At 42.6% G+C, this 22127-nt stretch overlaps 1 protein-coding gene across 1 annotated transcript in view; it reads right to left on the bottom strand.

The window, feature by feature from the left end:
• Positions 1-1236: 1236 nt before the first annotated feature.
• cd276 (CD276 molecule) overlaps positions 1237-22127 on the bottom strand; it is a 71926-nt gene continuing 51035 nt past the window's right edge. The window contains exons 6-8 of the mRNA XM_069660885.1: positions 19956-19997; positions 13177-13215; positions 1237-2143 (exon numbers count right to left, since the gene is read on the bottom strand). Coding sequence (XP_069516986.1) covers positions 13193-13215; positions 19956-19997 — 65 coding nt within the window. The 3' untranslated portion in view covers positions 1237-2143; positions 13177-13192. The remainder of the gene's footprint in view (positions 2144-13176; positions 13216-19955; positions 19998-22127) is intronic.

Below are 22127 nucleotides of genomic sequence, written 5' to 3'. Positions count from 1 at the left end.
CACTTGTGACTGAAGCTTATTTTTAGGTATTCTCCCTGCATGTTAGCCTCGACGTCACCCTTTCTAACACATATTCATGACTCATTATTTTTATTTTGATTGCCAATTGATGGGCCGAGTATTGGAGTGGTGTTTGAAGTGAATTTAATTTGGAATTAAGGATTGCGAAAGGCTTGACAGACTTTCAAGTTAATGAGGACTTGGCATTTGCTTCTTTTGTCTCACAAGACTGATTTTTTAATTTTCCAGGTGTACATCCAGCAGAGTGTAAAGAAACAGTGAGTGCTGAGGCGCCGTTTCATCACAGTCCCTTCAGTTTAACTTTTCTTTTCATTTTTATGACTTTGTTTTTTAACTGTAGCTTCCACGCACCAACCCCCAAACCTATTTCCACTGGCCCTCTGTCCCTTATTCCAATGTGAGATTTAGAAGTCTTTGTAGACATTTCCGTTTTAGCGGCCCATTGGCTCCAGCGCTCGCAGTCAGAAGAAAGAAAATGTCTTCAAGACTGGCATTTTCCTCCTTAAATCCCATGACATTTTTTTCCAGTGCCTGAATGGGAGAATGAGCGCTTCTCAGAGAGGGGCCAACCAAATAAACCCCTCTTTGGGCCTGAAGCCACTAATCTGTAATTTAATTTCAGGCGGGTGTCTGGGCCATGAGGACACACAGCAAGGTCAAGGGCTACTGTACAGAGAGATCAGCGCGTTTGGGCACAGCCTGGGGTTTGATCAACAGTCTCATCCAGCTTAGGAGGAGGGCACAGTATGTGTGTGTGCTCCTGTGCATGTGTGTAGGTGTGATAGAGAGGGATTTCTGCACTACCTATACAAGTCAGACTTGATGCAGGCAGCTATTTGGCATGTGACAGCAACAAACAATCAGAGAGAAAATCCATTATTCAAAACAAGTCAAATGTTCAGGATGACTGAGCATCTGCAAACAGAGGGGATTAGCCCTAAAATAGGGCTGCGTCTAACTGGGAACAATTTAACCTGTCACTGTTGATCTGCATGAAAATGAAATATTTGTATCACACTGACCATAATTCATGTTTTACTCATTATGTAGACTAGTCTAGTCGGCAGATAAATCAACTAAGGTTGGATTTGAGCAGTGCGGCTAATCCTGCGGGAGAAGAAACATCTCTGATAAACTCGACCTTGTTCTGCCTGAACGAGCACAAAGTGGCCCCGGGAATGGGACCAATAATTACCAATGACCAGGCAGTTTCACCATGTCTCTTTAATGTAAATAGGCACTGGGTTATCTGACACAAAACGGCTTTGGCATTCATACATGGACATATGGCACGGGGGCCTGCTCGAGTACCTTAAAAAACAAGCAATAAAACAACCTGTACAGCCCCGAGCCTGAAGAGATACAACATTCCACACGAGACGTAAAAAACAAGCAGAGAAAGTCCTTGTTCATTAAAAACAATTTCTTACATATGAGGCTGTCAGGTCAGTGAGAAAATCAGGGTGTATCCCATGCACCATTTGCAGTTTGTCGGAGCTTAGCTGGCATTCAATTTCAATTCCCTCAAGTTACTGAATATAGGAGAGCGGCACACATTGACAGGTACAAGTTACTCCGCCGACAGACGCTAATTAGCAAGTGCGGGAGTAATGGGAGAGCCAAACTCTCTCTCTGGCAGAGAGACGGTGATAGCAACCGAGGCAGGTCATCTCTTTAAGTGTCTCACTTCCTATTAGACAGGAGATCTCTGGCACACGCCCCATCACAACCCATGCAGAGTGATGTCAGCGACAGTGAAAGGATCCTGTCACATCCTGTACCTTTCAAACAGAGCCTCTTCTCTTTTGCATACAACGCAAGCCACTCAACTGCATTCACTCACTGCAGCGGCCCTCCAATGACAGAAAAGAGGAGGAGGAGGAGGAGGAGGAGGAGGAGGAGGAGGGAGGGCGATAGGAAATAATGGCACATGATGTGTTTATGTGTTTTTGATGGAAACTCGAGGGAAAGTCTTAGAAAGGAGATGATGGACTCATCTTCTGCTCAGCGAGGCTTTGACATTCTGTAGGGGGATGCTGGAAATAGTCTCCAGGTTGATGGATAGGTGGAGTGGGATTATACGCGCCAGACTCATCTCCTACCCGCCGCCTGGCCCCGACTCCTGGAAAAAGACACAAAAACACAATGCGTATAATGTCAGGGTGTTCACAGGGGGAGAGGTTATTAGCTGTGAAAAATAATGAAACTCTGCAGGCTGGTCACAAGAAGAGATAACCCAACAGCTCCAGCAAGCACGGGTTAGAACTGTCCTCACATGCACAGCGCTAATACTCTTCTATTGTTATCATTAGCAGTAAATTAAGATGATAAAAAAATGGAGTGAAAAAACAAGCTAATGTTGCATCATTAAATAAACATTCACACCAACAGGAAGCTGTTCTCCCAAGGATGCTCCAACCTTCAAGTCTCTCTTCATCTAGTCATCCTCCTCTCTGTATCACAAGTGAACTCCTAATGCCTCTCCTCACTCGTAGCCCCTGTGGACCACCCCACTGCTAGCACAGCGAAAGAAATTGTTCTCCCTGCATCATTAAACAGTTTGAATTAACTCGGGTGGAATTTAATTATGTCACACATGAAGCCCTCCAACTTGAAGGCAAAACAGTTTGCTATATGCTCGGCGGTTAAGTTTTTAGATACATTATTCAAGTCAGTCGGCTATATCTGCAGGCGACTGGACTTCTAAATGAAAACAGCAGAGCTTTTAATTCCTGTTTCCTGGTGAGATGTCCAACATAAATACCCAGAGAGGACCGAACATGGAAATTCTTTTCGTTTAGATGTACACGATAGCTTTTTGAGTCTGCACTGTGTGTGTGTTTGAAGCGCTCAGAGTGTCTGTCCTAATATTTCATCACAGGAAATACTAAAATAGTTCTGTAAGTGAGCAGCTTCTCCTTGCTCCTAATTGATGCTCATTACCGTCCCCTTTATTATATTTTACACATGACAGCCTGGTGTGATGTGGATAAATTCCAAATGAAACCCCCAGGGGCGTTGCTAACAGCCAAAATAAAAGTCAAAGTAAAACTAAAACAGTAATAAACTCTGTCAATTCTCATGATAGGGATCTATGCAAATTGGAAAGCTGTTTTCCGCAGCAGTGCTGCAATGTCTGGTTCCATTTTTCTCCCTGTCAAAGGGTAATCCAACTTATCCATCACCCAAATGGATACAATGCAATTTTCACACATGCATCACATTCAAATGTAACCTTAGATGACCTGAGAGAGATGCAAGGACCTCGTTCAACGACAAGCCGGAGTCGGGGGTGAAGGTCGGAGGTGAAATAAAACCAAGCGGCAACCTCCGGTGTTGAAAAATGAAGCCAATGCGGAAGTGCAAAAAACTGCAGTTCCTTGAGTGGCCACTTGAGGCTGGCTCCAGAAAACAGGAAATAACATTATGGCAGATGGGAAAATGCCCATTTTTACAGCAGAAATAAACATGTTTACAGCCTGGTACAAAAAGCAGTTTTGTTATAAATAGTTAATTTTATTGTTCAAGATAACTGTACGGCTGGTGACATATTCATAACACACCCATTTTAATTATACTAAGTCTTAAATCATAGGGGCCGGATCACTTGATTGAAAGGTTGACCCTGCTGGCTGTCTGCTAGACGTCAACACAGACACAGACACTGAGCTTAACTTCACCTGTTTGTGTTGTTGGAGCCTTTTGGGGATTTTTTCATTCAAAATTTAGACAAATAATCTCTCTGTGGGATTTATGGAACTTTATGGCCGTGCAAGAAGCGTCGTGTTTATCAAACATTAATTTAATCGTTGGCCACTATAAAGGAGTCAAGAGTTGTTGACTTTTCCCCAGAGAGATTACAGCGAACCATAGTGATGAGGAGACTGGTTATTTTAAGTTTCCTATTATGTGTCGTTCACCCGCTGCTCTCTCTCAGCGAGCAGCGAGTCCGCTACTTCTTTAGTCTGATAAATAAACACCTGCAGTCAGTCACCGCTACACACAGAATCTCCTCTGTGTGAAACATGAAGTTAAACTAGCTCATTCACAAGCTAATGAGTCAGCCACAGGCACAAACTGTTAAGCTATGATAACTTGGCGTTTTCCAACCACTCACTTTTCTGCAGCACCACCCTCGCAACCAAGTTCGGTCATTTCAGGCTCTAGTAAAAAAAATGGCGGCAACTAAATTTTGGCTTTATTTTCACAGTCGAGAAACAAATGGTGGACGTCACGGTGCCTACGTCCATACAGTCTATGACTAAAACACACTGGATTATCAGCTACAGCCCAGTAATTTGTCATTTAAAAAAATACCCTGAAAAGATACTTTTTTTTTCTGGATAGTTGAAATTAAAAAGTTAACTCCAGCTAAAGTGTTTAACAAAATGCTCCTCTTCGTCTGTGAATCCAAAGCAGCCGTGTCAGGGCCGAACGGCTCCTCCACTCCTGCACCTGAGACACAAGCTGATGGACAGATTCATTTACAGCAGGTACAGGAGATTGAACACTAATTTACTCGGGCTATAGGAGATTGTTCACGTGAAAGATACAGCGGCACAGTGGATCCAATCTAATGAACCGTTGTAAATCCACACTGTGCCCATTTCTCTCCTCATTTACATTGAAATGTAAAGTGCCATCTTCCATTTCTCCCCGTCTCTATAAAACTGCATGCCTGCTGCTTTTTGACAAACTAAAAACAATCAGAGGCCCTTTTAAAGACAAACACCAGGCATGGGACCATGAGAGTAAATGTTTGGGAATAACCTTGGAGAAGTATTCCAGATAATGAGGAGGCAGCTAAACCTTGGTGATACGTTAAGATCATTACCAGATGATCAAACACACCATGACAATTTCTCCGTGCAAGGATGGATAATTACAGAGTGTAATGTATACTACTCACAGTGAATACACTACTCGTTTATGGATCCATTTATATCATTCAATTGACAGTAATGGGCTGCATCGGACATATGATCCCCTGGGAGCTGCAGGACACAAAACGGTGGCTTGTGGGATATATTTAAATAGCAGTTAGCATCATCAGCGTGGGAAGAAAAAGAAGAGGCTGTTATTATAAGACGTAACCATGCGTGTAAATACATAACCTTCAAGTTAACTGTGTGGAGTGCGCTGCCAAATAGGTTAAGTATTTTACTGTCTTCCTCTTCCTCCAGCCCCCCTCTTTAATATGAAGCCAGTTACATAAACATAAGTGACATTAGAAATTGCCATAACTAACTTAAAGCTGATCATCAAAATGAATAAAGAGGCAAACACCGCTGCTCTGACGTCTAATACAATGGCTGAACAGAAAGCATTTTCAGCTCAAACCAACCAATGATGGCAACCTCCAGGAAGCTGCTGGTCAAAGTTAACGAATGATAAGTAATTATTAGTTATTTTACACTGTGGTTTGTGTAAAACATATCAAATAGTGAGCTTCAGGTGCTCTGGGAGGTTGATTTTGTTACCCCGGGACAGAACCAGGCTAGCAGTTTCACTCTGCATCCAGTCTTTGTGCCCAGCTAAGCTCAAAAGGCCTATCAGAGCTAATCTTTTGAATGTTAGCTTTAAAGACCAGCTCCAGTCATGTTTTAAGGCATATAAAACGCTCTGCTTGAAATAATAAATTGTGTTTTTTCTGCAAAATAATTCCCTCATTAAAAATTCCCGATACTGCATAGTCCCCGCCCACTATGCTTATTTCCAACCGCCCCCTCCGTCGCAAAAACAAAACACGTCTCTGCCATCGTTTAGAGGCAACTTGTTGAAACTTAGCTAGCTTGAAATGTAGTAATTAGTAGTAACGTTAACGTTAGTCGTCAGGAGTGAATTTGCAAAAATTACAATGACGGTTACAGCTGGCTCGCGCACCGCTGAAGTGGTTGCCATAGGTTACACATAATGATATGCATAGCGTCACCCCGCTCTTTAACGGGATTGGCTCCTTAGGTTTGTGACGTCTCAAACCTGCCAATGTTAAAACGTGTTGTTCAGCCTGTCCTTGGTACACTGCAGTTTAACATTACATTACATTTACTAAAGATGTTACAAGGTTTTGTAGATATGTGTAAAATTTCTTCAGGAGCGGGTATGATCGCCTGCCTCTGTGATAGTTCACATAGTTCTATACATGTAACAATGATCACGATGTTCAATGCACTAATGGCTGAGCTCTTTGCTACAGGTCCCTCCAATTTGTCCCACTAATAATAATCGGACTGGTCACTCAGTGACCTCTGTTTTTCCAAAGCAGCCATGTGTGTTGCACTCTTAAAATCTAACACCTCTATCAGCTGTTCGATGTTAGAGGTACCCCACCCCTGACCTCTCTCCAAAAGCAGCCTGCAGCCCCCCTGTCGTTAATTATAGGGCTTTTCCCCCTGGAGCCTGGGTGGGACGTGGAGGTGCATTAATCTTGATTCTTCACTTAAGTCTAAAGGATTGTTTGAAGAGACTCCTGTGGTAAACCCCAAAGGCGAGGTGACTCAGTCTCAGGAGAAAGGTAGAAGGAGGGGAGAAGAAAGAGTCGCACTTTATTCCGCTCTCACACCGGGGTGCCGGCCATTTCAAAAAGCAATTCAACCATTTATCCTTTACCACTTATATTCTCAACATGTTTGTCTGGATGAATATTAAGAGGCATGGGAGGACATCCCGAGTGACTGTCTTCCACCTGTGCTGGTGACTGATGCAGCATGAAGGTGACTGTCACCCCATAAGCTGAACCGAGCAGAGCAATGACTGAAGGAGTGTGACGTGTTTACGTCAATGATTTCACTTTCAGCTCCAATTCATCGCACACTTTAGGTATGCACAGAGGTCAGCGCTGCACTTAGCCGTGGCATCATCACAAAAAAAACACATGGCAGATGCACACTTGCCATTTTTAGTGGCATTTTATATGCCATAAAGGATACACAGTGGGCTGCTGCACAGGTCATATGAAATAATGCACAACTTAATAATAAATAACTGATGCACAGCTAATCAGCGGCATGCAACGAAAGAAAAACAATAAATTCTAACCGTTTCATCAGAGGAAAAAAAAACCTCAAGTCAGTGTTATCAAGTGCATTTCAACAGCATCATTTCTGTGCACTCGACTTTTAATGATTGTTCCGAATGTTTGATCACGGCTCTCCTTATCTCATTAGTAACTCTACTTCTACAGGGAACAAAAACACTGAAGCAGTTAGCAAGCATTCAGAGACGTGCAGGTTTATCTTCCTCTATTTGAGCACTTGCAACTTCTCCTGTTGTCTCACAATAATGTGCGCACACTTCAGAAAGCTACACATCAAAGCCAGCCCTCACCATTCAATAGGCGACATGTTCAACATATTCTCATCACAGTGGGGGTGGGGGGGGGGGGGGGGGCTGTTCAGCATTTAGGTTTGTGCCATCTGTAAATTCTCTGCTGCTGAACATTTTCTCTTTGATAGCTTTGCGAACAATCGGCTGGGATCTATGTAAATAAGGCCAGCTAATACTTGTGACCAATTCAGGTTTTAAATGTAAGACAGTGTCGGTTGCAGTAAATGGAACAATTTTAAATTGCACAATTCCTCATGTTGCCAAAACACCAGAGATCACTGCATTTTCCGACTGTTCTGGAGACTCATATGTTTCTTTAGACATGTTGGGTAGGTAAAGAAACGCACAGGGATTAGGTGAGTGATGCTAATATGTTTTGACAAAGGCCGTGGCCTGGTGACCGCACACACAAAGCAACCATGTCGTCACCATGGAGCTCTCAATTGCCAAAGCAAAACATACATTTGCTGGATTAGCTGAGCTGCAGGGTCACAGGTGCTGCTGGGCGTTCTTGTGTTGACATGTATGCAATATTTAACAATATCATATATTATCATGGAGGCTATTGATCCAGTGCAGCCTTTTGCTTTCTAGAGCCACTTTCATTGCGCCATCTTATTTGCATACTTTGGTGCGTATAGCCTTATAGAATAACCTCAGAGAATGTGTGTTTGTGTGGGTAGATAATTCATTAATTGGATGTTTAATTGTTTCATGATATTATTGTTGTTGAAGATTTTTTTCATTATCTATACATTGATAGCATATAATAGCATAATAAAGTCCGTATTCGTGCATGCATTTCCGTTTCTGTGTGATTCTGAACATCACCACACCGCCGATCTTTTACACAGTCTCTCATCTGCATTATGAGTAATCTATGGTAGTTAACTGAGCCCAGAGGCAGTTGGTTTCAATGAAGGCTCCTGTGCTTTCCTGGCAAAAACAGGAGAGAAGGAGCTCTCTGGAGAAGGCAGCTCTCTGTCGAGAGGCAAACAGAGCAGAACTCCTGCCGTGTTCATTAGCTGTCATTGATCAGTGATTCAGTTGCTGTGCAACTCCTTCCACAGCACACGCAGTACCAGTTTCATGTCCTAAAAAATTAATATAGAGGTAAGAAAGTGGAGCCAGCACAGCATTTTGCTCGTTATATTTTATTTTTCAATGCACAGTTTTGATGTGAATGGATGTTTGCCAAGGTTTTCAACAGTATGCAGAGGCTGCCACGCAGCACACTTGTCCATTCCACACTTTTCTGATATCAATAAGAGCTACTATATTCGGTTATTGGCTTCCCTCAGAGGCTATCATTGCTGCAGCCTATTCCATCACCGGAGATGTACTGTGGAATGAGGCTGCGAGGTATAAAAATGCTGATAAATGGCTGAGACAAAAACATAAATAATGCAGAGATCAGAAATACTGGAATGGTGAGGCAAACTCGACTTCAAGACACCTCCCTGGAGAGAGTCCAACGTAAGTGTCCTGTCTGACATCATCAGTGTCTGCCGGGCCTCACCTGCCACATATAGCGGAGAGGAAGTGGAGGAGCCCCCCCTCTGTCTCTCCTAATGTTTCACTATCCTTTCTACCAACTAAAAAATTCTAATCCAATCACCAGAGCACACTCCCACCTAGTATACCTGGCTGCAGCAGGCTTTTAAAAAAGACCCCTATTCTCCTTTAAATTCCACTCTATTTTACCCCCTTTTATCTCTCCCTTCATGTTCCCTATAAAGCCAGGACAGAGTAAACCCTGAGCAGCTATTACTGCAAAAAAGTATAACAATGAGATGTATTCTTTGCATGACAGGCCAGAGTATAAATGAATATATAGAGGCACATTAAATCAAGGGTTCACAACTGTGCTGTAGGAGCTGGAAAAAGGCCATTATGTGGCACTAATTGCACCTATAGGCCACATTTGTTATCGTAAATGTAATCTGTAATCCTATTGGAAGTGATCAGATGACCAGGACTGTCCATGCTGCTCCTCATTTCACTGACTTCTCTTTATTCTCTTCATGTATGCCTTGGATAATATTTATTCTCTTCTCATTTGCAGCCGTCTCCGGCTTGGCCAAGGTTCTGCACAATACCGTTCCTTATTGGCCCCTTAGACATAAAAAGAACAAAAAAAAAGACTGTAATAATTTGAGATTATGACCACAGGACTTGCAGTCTAATGAAAAATTTCACCTGAAAATTGTAAGGTTTCTCCTGACGACGTTACTTCCAAGATCATTTTCTTTTTAGGTCAGATGAGTCAGTTTTGCGATGAGATGCATTAACTCCAGGGCCCAAAGAACAATAGCACTGATATTCAGCATTTTTATTCAAGTGTTGCTTGAACCAGCATTATTCAGACACTGTGGTTACACAACTTTCCGTGAGCCCGCTGACAAATACAAAGACGGAAGAGAAAAAGACAATAACTTAGGGAGATAACCAGTCGACTCACTCGGCATCCTGAAGCATCACGTTATCTTGTTATAGCCATCAGATAGAGCATGCTATGTGACGTTTGAAGATGCACTACAGATAACAAAGTTGGGGGGCTTTGACATTTATGACAATGGTCTTTCCCTACAAGGTGTTAACTCTGCAGGGCTGGAATAAAAACATTTCAAACCAACAAGCTCAGAAAGTTTATTCCATGTTTTATTCACTTACCACTTCTATGGTCTTAAGCAGCCTTAATGATCAGCATGCAGTATTTATGATAACACACATAAACTCTGAGCGCACAATCTACAAAATATTGAATATGCTGCAGATAGCCATTTACTATGATATCTGCGCTGGGCTGCAGGTAATGACACTATAAATGTACGAGTAGATCAACATAAGTCACGAGTGAACACGTGTATCGATAAGGCAAAGGTTTATGAAAACAAAGTGCCTCCTGACTCTAAAACGGCTTAATTAAATGCAGAGCTCGGCTTTATTAAATAAGATATGCTGCACTCTGCATAAATGCATTAATCGATAGCAAAACTGCCACACAAATATTAGAATAATTGATCCAGGATGATTCAGCAGCCGAGAGGTCTGGGGGCTTGCAGGATATTACCTAGCATTAACAATCTCGGTGAAGGTCAGTGGATACTACAGTAATGACAAATGTCCTCTCTTTGACTCCTACTGGCCAGACTTTATTTTGGCTAGTTATAGGAAATGACTTTGTGCACCTTCCATCATCTTCTACTCGGTCTGCATGCTGCGGCTTTATGGCAATGACCAATCAGGGTGTAATAAAAACGAGCTGTAACTGTCCAACCTTGTAATAAAAAGTATTCACGCAACTGACACCAAACTGCTGGTTATTAATAAAAGAGTTAGGGCTGCAGGGGAGAACAGATACTGTGTAGTGAGATATTAGTATATTGTGGATGTTCTCTACTTTCTTCCACAAACATGGACACATACATAGTGCATCAAATCTGTTCAGCTTCTAAGATGCAGTTGAGCATGTGGTGAGGTCTAGGTTTACCTTATTATACGATTATATTAACAGGAAATACTCACCAGATAACGGCTACATTTATAAACTAGTGTTTTTCAGTTATTTCCAGACAAAAGACAGACCAGCTGCACCATCCTGTTATCACTCCAGCACCGCAGGGAACAAAAAATCTTCAATATCTGACAAATCAAAATTGATGGAGTGGCTCTAAAATGTCTCCTAAAATATCAGCATCAAATATCAAAGCATCTATGTCAAAAGGAAAAAGTTAAAAAAAAAAATCCTCAGGAAAAAGCTTTGAAAGCCCAAAATATCCTCCGCGATTACAACTCCCAAAATAGCCGTTAGCTTTTGGGGCTTTCCTGGCCTACAGGGGCCCATGAGCCCGGCCCAGGAAGGGATAAAGCACCTGACACCAGGCTGGCCATGGTTGAGTGAACATGGTGCTAGTGCTGGGAGTGTCCCATTCTTCTCCCCAGGGGCCATGGGGTCCAGCACTGCCTGCACCCTGGCTCCCATCAAGAACGGAAATGCTCGCCTGTCTGCCACTGTATTACTGCTGCCGCTCGGGGTCCGGGTCAGCTTGCTACTAGAGTGGAGACACTAAAAAAAATGGGGAATACAACCATGCAGTCAAGCCTCAGTCTGACAGAATGTGTGGGAGGGAAAATATACCACCATCCTTCCTCTCTGAGAAAAAATAGTTTCATAACATTCAAACAAAGTCAGGAGAAAGTGTTTTTCCCAAGTACCAAAGAAAGGTCATCCTTAAGACAGATGCCCAACACCAGGTAACGATTCTCAACTAAGGGCCCGAAGAAGAGTAAAAATAGATCAAACTATAAGTACTGGTCTGTAGACGTGGGAAGACTTCCCAGTCTTCACTAGCCAGAAGGAACTCATGTGTGAGCCAATCCACACTGCGGCAAATTGGTCCACCTCCACCTTTTCATGCGCCCAGCAGGTGGTAACTGTCAGAGAGCAAGCTGCAGTGATGTCAGCAGGCAATAGAAGACAAGGCGGCATCTCTGATTTGGCATGCCAGAGATATTTCAATCTATGGCAGACTGAATAATCTTTAGTGATTCCATGTAATTCAGTGCACAGAAGAGGTTTCTCTCAGTATGGTCACGCCATATCCCAGATTACGTAACCACATGTTCTACAAAGAGCATCAAGTTACTAATCTGAGTGTGATCCCAGTTACCAATACTCTTCCTTCTGTCCGGTTGTTCATCTGGGTCATCTACTAATCCAGGCCACAGTTCAAATCAAGTGGGCCAGTTACAGTACCAGTATCCACAAATGTATCTATGTTGGAGCACCCATTTGTCAAATGGCACAATGTGTTGCATTTAATTCCCACGTTGATAATCTCCTTGTTTGCCAATTAATAAAAAATTACCCCCAAACTGACCATAAAAATATATTTAGCCAAGGAAAGGAGCAATAGCTGTCTCCCCTTCCCCCTTAACCACCTTCTTCTACTGTGTTAGAAGTGGAACTGTCCGTGGTGCTGAATGCCTGGACACAGTACATACAGAGCAAACTCTGCCTCATTATTCTAAGTCTTTAGAAAAGCATGTATTTCTTGTATATGTCTCCATTGATGAGCTACATGGGGGCCATTTTTAACCTTGCTATATTCCTACTGATTGTTTGTATTTATGTGTTGTGGATAAAATCCGTTTCCGGGGATTTAATGCAGCCTATATTGGAGTCTTTTTCTCCTGCAGTACTGGGTATATTTTAATGGATTTTGATACATGTAATATTCACGATTGACCCAGCATCCAGCAAAAAGCAGTGACACATTGCCTAAATGTAGCAGAAGGACGCTATTAACCTCATTATGTAAGGCTCTCATTGTAACACCAAAGAGGTCTGCTGCTGTGGCTCATCATGAGCTAAAGTTGGCAGACTGAAAACCTCATGAATATGGCAGTGAATATGAATAGTTTCAGACAGAAGTACAAAAAAGAAAAAGAAAAAAGACTGCACTAGTCACACCTTAAATGTTTACCATTAATCTGACTCTTACAGCAGGGCAGGAAATGTATGTTTGCATGGCAGATAAAATGAAATTGATTTGTCATATCAGCCTGTGACCCTGTGATTCCTGAAATCTAAATGTCAAAACTTCTCATATTCCCGACTGTCTGCTGAATTAATGCAGCCTAGCCTCATTATAGCGGCACTTACCCGGAGCCTCTAGAGACACTGTGTCCTCCAGAGCATTACTGCCGAGAGTACAAGGCAAAGGTGATGAGGAGGAAAAAAAGAGTGTGACACCTGAGCAGCACATAAAGACACAGGTGTACATAGAGACAAGTAGATTCACAGACGTATTGAATCAAACTCACCTTGATTCTCTTGGCCTTAGCTTTTCAGCAGTGTCATGGCTGAAAACAAGAACACAAACAAGAATGAATACTTGAGATCAAAATACTGTATTATTTAAAGCTTTGCCAGAGATACAACTGCTGTAAAGTGGTAATCATGTCAGCATCAATATAACTTTGATGTCTCTTGGTGTCATGGACCAAAGCATTATTACAGCCTTGCTAGTTGTTGTTGTGTCTCCTCGTTCCTCAGCACCCCTCCTCCTCCTCCTCTGCTCCATCTCTGTGCACCAACCTTGCCATGGCTAACAGGAAGCAGAGGGCACAGCGCTTTATTTAATTAGTCACAGCAGCTGAGTGCTCATGTGGAACCAAACAGGGGAGGCAGATTGGGGTAGTGAGATGGATAGGCACTCTCCCACCGGGCCTTGGCTGTGCTGTCAGAGGAGCGGAGATTACATGACAGAGGGGGGAACGGGGGGGCTAGGATGGCAGGAGGATGTAAATTGTGTCTGTACAGGGGGATTCATCCCAGGAAAAGGATCGCTCTCACTTGTGAACCCCTGTACCCCTATCCTCTTAGAATACCGCTCTATATACTATTACTTACTCTAATATGCAAACAAGCCGGCAGCAGGACTGGCACGTTGTTGTGATGCAGTGCACTCAGTGGTTTGACTGCTTTTATTAACGGTGACAACACTCATTATTCCAAATGATTTAGGAGCTGCTATTTCCCTTCTATCTCTTCTGACAATGATCAGGTGGCCTTTTCCTCACGGAGCAGCAGATAACCTCCGAGGGGTTGTGAAAGTAGCTCAGTGTGCAGTACATCCTTAATGAAATCCATCCCAAACTCAAGGCAGGGGAGGCAGAGGAGCGGGAGGGGGGGGAAAGTTTTTTTTTTATGTAACACTTTCACTCACAGACGAAATATCAATTTGTACATAATTACAGAATCCTGTGTTACATGAAACCTATACAATTCATGTGTAAGGAGGTTTATAATCCCCATTATTACACAACCAATCTTAATTGGCCTTCAACAGCAAAGCAGCAGCATCTCTCAGAGTTCCACCCTTGGAGGAAACTGAGTAGTAAACATGAAGCTTACTGTGTGCTGCTGAAACAGCAAGGAACATGAGTGCTGCGGTTGAATAATGTGTTTGCAGCTACTAAGCAATGTTGTGCAGGGAGCTCTTTTAATTAGCACTCTTGAAGTTGTCCTGTGACCCACATCTAATAATGAAGGCAACATGAATGTTCTATTTACATATCTTTAGTCAGTAATGTGTGACCGTAGGGAGAGCCCAGTGGCTGAGTATGTGATGCCAGTGAAAAGGGAGGGCATGTCAAGCAGAGCTGCCTGAGGCTGTTTTCTGAGGCCCACTCAATCTGAACTGTTACTGTGTGGAATGGTATGTAAGTGACCTGCAGGTCTGTCAAACTGGGTTATTTTTAAGTGTGCTGCATGCAACTTTTTAATAAGCCTTGGTCTGGTGATGCCATGTATTTCAAGAATCCAATTCTGAGAGGTTTATTATTTTCAGTATGACATTGTAACCTAACAACCTAACATCTAGACTTGTTGTAGTCCAAATTGGGGCTTGTAAATGTATGCCATTACAGTAATCAGTAATCTCTAAGGTGATTTAATTTGTACAAAAGGCTTTTAAGGGACATAGATATGTCGAAGTATCCAGTAACAACGGCAGAATGTGGTTTTGTAAATATGTTCGCTAATCTCGATCAATTAAGCTGAACTAACTATGGCTAATTAACTGTTTGTATAACGGAGTATATTAAAAGAGACAAAGTACATACAGCCATACCCTGCACTGAAATATTTAAACTACCGGACCTAATTTGTTCACTCTGCATGCTACACTTTATATCCCATAAGAGACATAGGGTGAATACTATGTTCCTCTTGCATAAAGGGTTGTATTTTCATTGCTATGTGAATATCTCAATAGACTAGACAGAGGGGGGATATAATAAGCACAGAGGTGACTTTGACTCCGGTACAGCTGTCCTTGTTTCTGTCTGTCTGCTGGAGAGTCACCTTAAGCTGGCCACCTTCTTAAAATCAACACATTTAAGGTGATGAGCTAGTGGGCTTGAGGTTTTAATATGATTTTAGCAACTGTCATCCATCTTTCAGTGGTGGCCTTGGCATGAAGGAGTCATAACACGAAGAAGGAGAAGGGGAAGGGGAAGGGTGGGGCTTCCTTCCTTCTGCTATCAGATTAGTAATGCCTGAAATTCTCTAACTTTCCACCTTCTCAGGACCTTGCCTCGGTTAAGGAGGGTTAATAAAACCGTTTTTCACATGGAGCTTCCTTTGCAGAGGGCGTGTCAAATTGTTCTTTCCGACAATTCTTTGTCTATGAAAGAACTGGGTCACTGACTAACACTCTCTTCCAGTGCCTTGTTGCTAAGGCCCTGACTCCTTAGAGTCCAGGATTTAGGGAGACAGGGGCTAGTGCACACAAACTAAAGCCAGCTTCTGACAGGAGGAGCTGCACTTGCGTGACTGCAGCCCCCTCTAAACAGCACATCATGCTCAGATTACTGAACACATTTCGGGGGGGAGGTGGGGAGGTGAGGGATGAAGCCAGCAAGATGCATACACGCTGCACATCTCGGCATGTGGATGTAGATTAGTGTATCAAAGTGCTTTTATCTGTGAGTGTCGTGTGTGTGTGTGTGTGTGTGTGTGTCCCTTTGCCCTTGTGTACATGTGTGTGTGAATAGGCTGCTGTTGGCTGCAGCAGAATCCAGAGTTGGAGCTGTGCTGTTTGTTAAACATTATTTGCCTCTGCTGTAAAGGCAACAAAGGGATGCTACCCCACTGCAAATGAATGGGCCCAGGTCCCTAGTTATCACTGGTTATTGTTCGAATCAGGCTGGCTTTGAAAGGGGAGGCGCGCTCTCCTTTGGACAGCTCATTAAGATAACACACAAACGTGGCTCCCCATCATCCTGGGTTTATTAAAGTGGGGCTCATTTCGGCTCCATTGTCTCACGCAGGAACCTCTGCCTTTGTCAGCGCAATTGGAGCCAGATGGCAAAACAAAGCTGCCTGTCTGGAGTGCTTACAGAGTGATCTCAGAAGGCAGGGCCATTAGCTTGACTTCACCAGCTCACCGCCCACAACGTCCACCTGGATCAACCAGGTGCGTGGACGGTGACGAGAGGCAGGGTGGCTGCAAGTTGTTGTCTTGTCACTGGAGTACAGGCATACTACAGTCTCCAAACTCCATTCTCCATTCCCCTGCACCTTTAGCTACAGCTGAACTATGAAGTCTCACTAGTTGCGGGACGGCTGACCTCGCTGGCTGCACAGATCTCTCTGAAACATTCATGAGAGAGGCATTAGAGAATAAAAGTCATTGTCCCCCTTCACTCAGAGACTCGCCGTCACCTCTCAGCTTATTAAAATCACATGGTATTAACTTTGCCGTTCACAGAAAGGCTAAATAATTCAATCAGACTAAAGAAGGAGTCAAATGAATAACTCTAATGACATTAACGCTTGAGGGAGAACTGCTCAGGTTTGTGAGGGGTAGTCGCTGAGGCTGGGCAGGCAGAAGACGCTTGCTCTGCTTGCTAATAGGGAAATTAATTCTGGTCTCATAAGGTCACACTAAGCAAAATATCACACAAGTCTCATCACGGAAAAAGAGGCGCACATAGAAGTATAAGATATGGTTCACTAGCATTAATGAAAAGCAAAAGATGAGTCGTGAGCAGAACCTATAACTGCTTTCAAACGTAAATATATGAATCTCATGAATTTTTTACTGAATAGGTATAAAGAACAACATTTAAAGATATAAGATTACTTCCTTTCTTGTGATGAGTGCGATGAGAAGGTTGATAAAACTCTCTTTTTTTATGGTGAATGTGAAGCTAAACAGCCAGCAGCCTGTTAGCTTGGCGGAGCTCAAACACTGGAAACAAAAGAGAACAGCAAGCTTTGCTCCTTCCAAAGGAAACAAAATCTGCCTATCAGTTCCTCTAACGCTCACTACTCCACAAATCACTCTCAATCATTACTCATTTAATAAATCCAAACGAAAACAAAACATTAAAACTAGCGTATGGCAGTGTTATGGGGGTTCTGTGCTGGACTATTTCTTGGCAATGTGTAGGAACTTCCTGGAATCTTGTCATGGAGCCGTATTTGTCAACAGAGCTGTCAATCATCCTTTTTACAGCATCAAATAACTATTAAATATAAACTTGTTAGAAAAATTGAACACTTGGATGTAAATCAGCATGATAAGCACTAACTATAATAAGAGAAACCATGTTAGAGAAACATTAAATTGGCGTGTATTTTGATTTTATAGTTTGACCCATGTCCCATCTGTTAACATGGAGGAGGCAGGCTTTATGACCTATACTGCAGCCAGTCAGCAGGGGGCGATAGAGATGTTTTAGCTTCACTTTTAGGGAGCTGTCATGTCGTCCATCTTTTTATACAGTCTATGGTGTGAACACACAAAATGAAGTTGGTGAGCATGTTGAACATGAGGATGTTTGGTGTTAGCATTTAGCTTGAGGCGCCACTCTACTTTAGTGCAGCCTTACAGAGCCCCCAGCAGACTGTAGACTTTCCTTGTTTAAATTGTCGACTTTGAACACTTTGTGAAATGTCTCTCTGTTCAGGGGCAAATTGTCTAAATATAGAGTAAAGCTCCGAGTGGGTGTTTTCTTTATTGATTGATTTAAACAAGTTAGATTTTAAGAAAATTGTTTTGCTGAACCCAGTGTAGCATTAAATGGAGGAAGGACCGCACAGGTGATGTCTGTCCTTTTGGCTGGATTATTCATCATAAAAATTCAAAGCACTTTATTTCAAGTGACAACAATATGCATAACACATTTCAGCCAGGACTCAAAATCAATTTGGCTTGGTAAACAGGATCATTGGAGTGCAGGACACGGCAGCACTGTTGTCTGCATTTTGTGAAACTTGGAAAATGTCGAACTTGTTACCACAAAATTTATAGACAAGATAGATTTCACTGTTATAGCTGTAGCTTTGGGGGAACGTGTAATGTAAAACAGCTTGTTGGCATCGCTAAATTAGCGGGCTCGTCTCCCTCGCTCCGCCTCAAACACTTCCACACTTGCAAATAGTGGAAGAGTTATGCCACGGGGTTGCTGTGTTGAATGGATTTGGTGCCTGGAGCTGGTCTCATTTCTCACATGCAGCCATGCTTCATCAGCGTTCACTCACACCTCGGTAAACAAACTTAACATTCAGTTACTTGTTTGTTGGGGCTCTACCAACCTGCCACCTGGACTTGTTTTTAAAGAAGGCAGAAGACACAGACTAAAGGTTATTTTGCGTGTTATTTGATATTTCTGTAGCTGCTGTGCTATGCCCGATATGCGTAAATAACATAACATATGTGTTGCAACACAATTCTAGAGCAAGTTTTCAATGAGATTTTGCAGGTGTGAAAAATGAAGTGCACTGTTAAAGGGCTCAGTCTGGCAGGCCTGCCCAATTATAGCACAACTTATTTCTTCTGGTTGTTTTCAGTGGATAAAATGCACTATTGCCTGTTCTTGGAGATGTTTACAGCCTTGCATGCATGCCAAGGTCACAAAGCTGAATAGAAAAGATTACATAAGATACAAACATATATACATATATATATACGGTGTCTTGAGTAAGCATTCATCCCCCTAATTTTCCCATTTTAAAACTGCAAATGGGAACGGATTTTAGAGTTGTAAGGAAGGACGAAGTAATTGATTACGGAAATACGTTGATTTGTATAACCTGCGTCGATGCGTCACAAAAAACGAGTTGGACGAGTTGAACTGATCTTGTCACTCATTGCTGGCGGTCTCCTTGGGCGCCACGCTCTGGGGAGCGCTGGCTTGAGCCTCAAACGTTTTGAATAAAGCCCTAGTACGGTGTTCAAGATTTAGCTTAACTTTCTCTCTGCTCTGCTCATATCTACTGTCACTCGGCCGCTCTCTCTCTCTCGTACTTGCTCGACCACTTACTCACTGTGCACTTCACGACACAAGTTACAACGAGAGGAGAGGAGAGATGCGTTCAGGTCCAGTTAGGAAAAACTCAAACTTGCTGTTTTAATAAGATGGAGGGTGAGAAGTAGGCCTCTGTAGTACCTTCTCAACAATGGTTGATTTATGTTTTGAAGCAGTCCGTTCTGTTGTTAAGTTAGCTCACCTGCTCGTTTTAAGCACTTAAGTAAAAATACTGATTCTCCAGTTCAGGGAAAGGGATGCTTTGACATACAGTGGTAAAATGAAACTATGTGTCATAGCAATCCTTTTGAAGTTGAAGTATTTTTCTGATCAGGCATCTGACAAATAGTCTATTATAATTCATTATTATAAATTGTATCATAATTAATATCATCACACAGTGACGTGGAAACTGGAGACTAAACAAAAGTAATTAAATAAATAATCTTTAGAATAAACAATATATTAGTCGTTAGATTAATCATCTAATTAAAAAAATAATCGTTAGATTCCGCCCTAATTTGGACTGCTCTTTTTTTGGTAATCAGATGGTGTGAAACCCAAATAAGTGTACTTGAATTCTCGGTTGTAACACTGTTAATGTGGAGTCTAAGGGGGGTGATAAGTTATGCAAGGCAACATATTTCAAGTTTTGTCTAAATGATGTGAAAATTAAACCCGTGGATCAACAACTGCTACGTTTCCAGTGCTAGCTAAAACAGACAGCAGGTCTCCCCGATGCACGCAGAGGCTGAGCCTTGACCAGGTGTGGATTGGCTGACCTGTCTTTGACTCCTCTTCTTCCAGCTCCTTGGCCTCCTCAGCTGTGGGAAGACAGAAGAGTCATTATCAGTGGGAGCCACAGCACAAACGCAGGCGCACAATGTAGTCACTTCATCGCAAGCCTGTGGTGAGCTGATCCTTCACAGCTCAAAGGACAAGCTGTGTTGAGAAAGAGCTATATGACGACGAAAATCCACACAATGGTACCCCCGCACACATCATATACACGTATACACACACACGCTGAGCCATACCCACCCCTTAACCTCTTATCCAGCCCTTTCACAAAGACAGTAATCACATTAGGCTTTAGCTGCTGGCTCTCAGAAAACCCACTGTCAACAGAGTTAGGGAGGCAACCCGGTGAAGGCTGTCACACTTACATACACACAGGGCATGCATGTGCACACACACACATACAGGCTAAAAATAGGACTGAGGCACAGTATCCAAGTGGCTGATATAAATTCTGTGACACCGTGCCCACCTCAATTGGGCTCGAGCTTCACTATTCAGTGTCTGATATGTGAGATTAAACTGATAATGGAGCAGAATTAAATGTCAAGGCAACACAATTCATTTGTTTATATTCCTGTGCGTGTTCTTGATTTTCTGCAACTTTGACAGCAAAGACTTTAATCCTCTGGGGAAATTAAGCAAAAAGTCTTATTATTATTACAGCGGCAGAGCAGAGTTTACAGATCCAAACAGCATTTATATGCATAAGTCCACCCACAACACGTTCTTTAGTTTCTCCTCCTCTGAGTTATGTTGCATTTTTTAATCAGATTTTATTGCATATTTACTCTAATCACATATTACTGTAGGATTCACAGCACATGCGCGTTTATTATTGTGGCGACATATCATTAGTCAGCGCAGGTATGGCTTTGGACATACAGCTTTATAATTTGTGGATGATTTCCCTCTGCAGACATGTGCAAAGATTAGAATTAATTAACTCATTAATGTGCATATTTTGACGTAAAAATACACCTCAGAAATAGAAACATACAACACTGTTTCACATCCCTACAGATGTGCGAGCCTGTTTTCCTTCACCGTTTCACTCAACACCTCTAAATCGACCAACAGTATCACCGCTGTGGCAGCAGTGGAAATACCTCGGGGGACAGAGAACGAGGCTCATTTAAAGGCACCTTAAAGTCAGGGTGAAGACGAGGGCATCCACAGGACACGCAGTGAGAACTGCTGCTCTTGTACATTCAGAGTGTTACAATTTTATGCCCATACTGGCTGCATCCCAAATATGTGTGTGTGTGGGGGGGGGGGGAGAAGTGTGGTTATGGCTTAAGCGCAAAAGCTGGACAAACCACATAAAAGATGAGAGAGTCGGGGGACAGAAACAGCTACTCAGTGAAGCCAGAAGAGTGTTACTGCTCCTCATCATCCTCCCTTCTGCCTCTGTGTTTCCCCGACACAGAAGTGGTGCAACACTGCTGCTGTTTCTCTCCTAGCACTGCTGTGCCTTCATGAGTGTGAGCAAAAGCAAATGGTCCCAGTTAGTAAACCTATAGAGCTATAAATACACTGATTAGTGGGCCTAATTAATTCATGCAGACCCTTCTTCTTTTTAAATCCTTTGTGCATAATAGGACATAAGGCTTAATGACAGCAGTGTTTGTGCCGCGTAGGATTTAATTAAATTTCTCTCCCTTTGAATTTCAACTCTTGATGACAAAAATGAAACAATTTTGCTCGTTTAAAAAAAGGAAACATTAGGAGCAGCTTTCTTTTGCCAATATTTTGATCAGGGATTTTGTTCTGTTTCTATAACAGCATTTTCTAAATAGACTCGGAGTGAAATAAATCTACGTGTCTGTTTTTCATGTGTAGTCACATGCACACAAAGGGGATTAATCACAGTAAACCTGAGGGCTAACCCCCTGATATACGTGCACCACTGGGGTAAAACCCCTCGGGGAAACACTGCTTCCCTCATGACTTTCATCTGTCACACAGGGGAGATCTGTCTCGTGTCACCTACACATGATGTGCAAGCGAAGGTCTGATTAAATCACATGCTTATCTAAATGTTAAATGAGCTTTGTGGCCCTGAATAGGTCACTAAAAGCATATATAACAGACATAGCCACAGGAAGGAAAGGAGAGACAGAATATGAAAAACATATCAGGGACAGCAGAGCGAC

This window comes from Semicossyphus pulcher, unplaced genomic scaffold (genome assembly GCF_022749685.1).
Source record: "Semicossyphus pulcher isolate SPU_LCO1_2020_fin unplaced genomic scaffold, fSemPul1.0.p SCAF_1, whole genome shotgun sequence".
NCBI lineage: Eukaryota > Metazoa > Chordata > Actinopteri > Labriformes > Labridae > Semicossyphus > Semicossyphus pulcher.
Note: the sequence above shows the minus strand (reverse complement) of the source record. Positions and strands in the feature narration are given on the sequence as shown.